Here is a 4,933-nt window from a genome sequence, read left to right on the forward strand (position 1 = left end):
CGAGTTAAGTCACCCTCACCTGAGTCCGAGTCAAGCCTTGAGTCCCCAGTGTTCGAGTCCAAGTCACTAAAGAAGAGTCAAAGTCAAGTCAAGTCCGAGTCAAGGTTGAGTCATCATTACATGAGTTCAATTTTGAGTCTCAGTTCCCCAGTGTTCGAATCAGAGTCACCAAAGAAGAGTCTAAGTCAAGTCTCGACCCCCCAGTGTTCAGAGTCTGAGTCCAAGTCTGAGTCACCCAAAGAAGAGTCCCAAGTCCCAAGTGAAAGTCAAGTCACCATTATCAGTGTTAGAGTCCAAGTCTTCTGCTCTATTGTGTGTTCACAAATGGAAAATTTAGCACTACTCTTTCCAGCAGCGGCTGTAAAATCCATGAAGGCAAACTTCCTGACCCGCATCCCTCTGCATCTTTCTAATGTGAACATGTAGTAGGGTGCACGCATCGTGAACTACAGTCGCAGATGGAGGATAAACGCGCGTGTGTGTGTGTGTGTGCCCTCTAGTTTGATGGAACCATTCTTCTGATCACCATGCTGGTGTTATTCCTGCTGCTGGCCATGCTCTTCATGTGGTGGTTCTGGCCTCTCTGCTGCACTGTGGTAAGAAACTTAAACTACTTTCAGGACGTGGTTGATTTTAAAAAGTAAATACTTGAATTACAGTTATCCAGAGCTTCAACGAGGTGTGTCTAAACTCTAAAGAGGAAATAGGCACCTTAAGGGTCTTAACAAAGAAAGTATTAAAACCCTTAAGAGGTCCTCTGAGATGTGTTGCAGCTAATGTGATTATTGTGTTTGTGAAAAGCTAAACAATGTCATCGCTTATTGTTCCAAAGGTGATCAAAGAACCACCTCCTCCACCTCCGCCTGAGCCCGTGAGTCAAAATCCACACACACACACAAACACACACACACACACATATTTACCCACCAACTGAAGGAGAATTTGTGTCTTACTTATAGTGTAGTTTTAAAAAGCAACAATGAAATAAATATGATGCAAGTGTAGCAGAGTTGATTGATACAGTATGTTTGTTAGAAAGTATACAAGAGAGGGAGAAAAGTCTTGATTGTGTAATCATTATTTGTGTTTTAGGAGTCAGATGACGAAGATGGCCTGCCCAAGAAGAAGTGGCCCACTGTGGATGCCTCATATTACGGAGGAAGAGGAATCGGAGGGATCAAGAGGATGGAGGTGACAAGATGTCAAAACACAGACAATCATAATTCAATCTAAAACCACTCAAATAAAACAGAGGGGAAAACTGAACCACTTTAGGTGACATTCACCGCTTCTTTTGTGCTGTATATTTATGTATTGTCTGCTGTCTGTAGGTGCGTTGGGGAGGGAAGGGCTCGACCGAGGAGGGGGCTAAGCTGGAGAAGCCCAAGAACGCCGTGGTGAAAATGCCGGAGCAGGAGTACGAGCCCTTTGAGCCCAAACCTAAGAAACCCCACAACAAGAAGGCTCCTCAGAACCGGAAGTGGTACACGCCCATCCAGGTAAACACAGACTCCGTTTCTCTTTAGCTCCAACAGACAATAAATGTCCTGTATTGCCAGGATCAGACTACACAACTTACCCCGATTTTGACCCGACAGACACATCGCAGACAAACATTCAAAGTGCCTGATAGTGATGGTCGGGACAGACTAACTCATGTTTTTACTTCTCCTAGAGTGACATAATCAAAGATCCGCAGCCTAACGTCTAAGACACTTCACGACCGCCATGCAGAAAGTCTAGCATGTCCGAATTTTTTGTCTTTTTCTGCCTAGTGTGACATGTACTACAATGTATTCCTTGACCAATAGGAAGAGAGAGCGCTCTCTGCCTCTCTGGCACACATATCTAAACATGGGGAAAAGCAGGAAAGACACTACTGCTGCTGTCTGGTGAAGGAAAGATACACACAGTGCCCATATTGGCTTTTTTCAGGGATCACCCCGCTTCCCAGCATTGCACGCTAGTGGGCTCGCCACTAGCAGTTAACTGTTTCTTTTAACTTTGACCACTCACAAACAAAGAAAACTACTGACTCAGTCTCCTACAACCTGATTGGACGAACTGGATTTCAAAACAGACCATAATGATGGCTTGTTTGGAAAACAATCTCTTATTTTATGAAAATGGTTCACCGAAACGTGTTTCTAAAAACATTTTAAGTGAGAAATAAGCTATGCAGTTGCTGAATCTGTATTTATTGCTGATCAATAACGGTCAGTTTAAAAGATTTTTGTGAGTTTTTGAGGGGCTGCTGCTCCAACAAAGCGTCAACTTATGAATGTGCTAAAATCAGTCTGGGGGCTGGTCGGTGTCATACTTGTAGTGTGACTTTTTGGCAATATGTCTCTCTAGTCTGACATAGTTACTGTAATGAAAGACGAAAAACAATTGTGTAGTCTGATCCTGGCATAACAAAATGTCAACCTTTTAGGAACTCAGAAATCCACCTTGTTTACAGTTTAACCGTTTTTGAGCTCTTGCTCAGCGAGTCTGAAATAACTGCAGGGGGGCAGACTATTCTCAATCCACTGAAAAAGAAAGTGAACTCCTCCAACTGAAGTTAAAACATGAAAAAGCACCACGACTGGAGCTGCAAAGTTTCTACTTGACAGCAGGGAAGAATAAAGCCTTTTCTGGACATATTTATGTAGACTTAGTTGCAAAAGCACGTACTTGTCCAACAATCATGGGCACACATGGCTAATGTCATTTTATGGTAATCTGCAGACAGAGAGACATTATTAGACTTGGCGTCAGTGCCGTTTGTGCTATAATAACACATTACAATAACGTTCTGTGTAGTAACACTGGCTTTTTATACAGTAGCAGCACTCACTGTTATCTGTACACACTGCTACCTTACAGCCGTATTTTCAACATGACACAGTTGACTTTATACTCTGACTAGTGACTGTGTGTTGGGTGGCACCTGAATATCCTTTTATTAGTCAAGGTACTTTAAAGATAATGACTTCCTTCCTCTCAAGTAAGTGCCAGAGAAGCTCAGGAGCCTTCACGTTTTTAGTCAAATCAAATGACAGCAGCATCTTACACCTCCTTTAAGGAAGTACAGTCTATTTATCTCTGTGGCTGATCTGTTTTTGAACCTTTGTTTTTCCTCTGGCAGATTGTTGTTTTTTGTGAAAGGGAACGCTCTGTTAACTGCTCTATTTGTGGAAGCAAAGGAACTGATTCACAGAGAATTAACACATCTTCAGTTAAGCAGACAAGAACCAAAATATGGCCAAGTGACTAATCAGCAAAGCTTCAACCAGAGAGGAAGGAACTAATTAGTAGAATCAGCAACTGCAGTGTTAGCTCTGAAGGAACGCGGCAGACGGCCCAGACCAAACGGACGCTGATACAGTATTAATAGGATTTGAATAAGTTATAGATGATTTTGGGAGAGTTTGGTGCCCAGATGTGTCCAGCTGTTGACAGCCCCTCCCCGCCTCTCCTATGTCCTCTACAGGGTAAACTGGATGCTATCTTGGCTCTGTTTCGCCGCGGGTACGACCAGGTCTCCCTGATGAGACCCCAGCCTGGGGATCATGTGAGTACCTCAACGCTATTTCATTTCATCAAATGGTTTTAACCACACCAACTCGCCTTCACTTCCCCTGTTCCACATGTTTGGCTTCAAGTTTGTCCCTCCTGCTGCGTTTTAGACCTGTGATGACCCACAGATGCATTGCCCTCATTTTCCTTTCTTCCCCTTTCCTTTCTATCTTCATTCATCCGTCATGTTTTTCCCAGATTCTTTTTACACGTCTTTTCTTTTTGAGATTTAGTTGAGTTCACAGTTTGTTTTTTGTTTTTTATGTAACCTGTAAAGGCTGATTTATACTTGTGCACTGTTGTGTCTGCTACGTTATAGCGAATCTCTTTAAGATCTAGTGTGTGTGTGTGCGTGTGTATGTGTGGGGAGAGTGTGATAAAGCGAGTGAAAGAGTGACGGGGGATTGCTCTAGAGCGGATACCAAACTTTATGCACAGTCTACAGTATGTAACCGACTCCGGCGGAGGAGACGGAGAAACACTGCCAGGGTATCCTCCAGTGGATTGCACCACACCGGGTCTAAGTTGTCCCCCACCAGGCCTAAGTCATTGGGAATTATTTTATTATTTTACAATACTTAATTGTTTTATGTATTTTTAGATACGTTTTTAAACTAGGCAGCTCGGTTGAAAATCTCCAGTTAGCTTTTTGCTGACTTATTGGAGAGCCAGAATCAGTCTAATAGCTTTTTTTAATTCTTAAATTTGCAATTGCGTTTATGATTCTGTTATCACAGAAACTGTTGGGCTCTACATTAATCCTGCCATCAGTTAGGCCCTTGTTGAGAAAAAAAAATACTTGCCACAGCCCTGAAGTGTCTCCCCTGTGCCTTCTTACGACAGTGGGGAAGCCGTAGCAGGAAAAGTTAACCCTCCCCATAATCTCATGTTTTTCATTGAGAAGTACCCAGAAATGAGTAGAAGAAACTGTAACGCTACCAAGCCAAGCAGACCAATCACACAGTGCGTTTACATGCACAGCAGTAACAGGGGTTAAGTTAACAACCAGGTTCTGCCAGTTCTTCCTGTATACATGAGTGGGAAGAATAACGAGTAACTCTACCTCCGGTACAATAGGTGGCGCTCTGCCAACATACAACTGGTCAGAATAAGGTTTTTTCTTCAGGTTGACCTTTGTCAAAATCACAACTTGGAAAGCAAGAAAATGTGTGTCTCCTTGTCCTTCCAGAAATGGGTCTTCTTGAAAGTACTTGCCATGGGGAAGTTCTCAATGGATATAAAGGTTTAAAGATGTGCTATGAATTCCTACATGATTTCAATTTTGTCTCAAATCGTAGGCATCTCTCCTTGATCCGCTAGCTGTCTTCCCCCTGAATACACTGTGAAAAAGCCCGGTCTCAGGAGACAACAC

The 4,933-nt window shown here is 43.0% G+C and overlaps 1 protein-coding gene across 1 annotated transcript in view; it reads left to right on the plus strand.

Moving 5' to 3' along the window:
- The window catches only part of antxr1c (ANTXR cell adhesion molecule 1c), an 81,725-nt gene that overhangs the window by 66,228 nt on the left and 10,564 nt on the right, over nt 1-4,933 (plus strand). The window contains exons 13-17 of the mRNA XM_032502874.1: nt 501-596; nt 833-871; nt 1,093-1,191; nt 1,332-1,499; nt 3,476-3,556. Coding sequence (XP_032358765.1) covers nt 501-596; nt 833-871; nt 1,093-1,191; nt 1,332-1,499; nt 3,476-3,556 — 483 coding nt within the window. The remainder of the gene's footprint in view (nt 1-500; nt 597-832; nt 872-1,092; nt 1,192-1,331; nt 1,500-3,475; nt 3,557-4,933) is intronic.

Source organism: Etheostoma spectabile, chromosome 21 (genome assembly GCF_008692095.1).
Source record: "Etheostoma spectabile isolate EspeVRDwgs_2016 chromosome 21, UIUC_Espe_1.0, whole genome shotgun sequence".
NCBI lineage: Eukaryota > Metazoa > Chordata > Actinopteri > Perciformes > Percidae > Etheostoma > Etheostoma spectabile.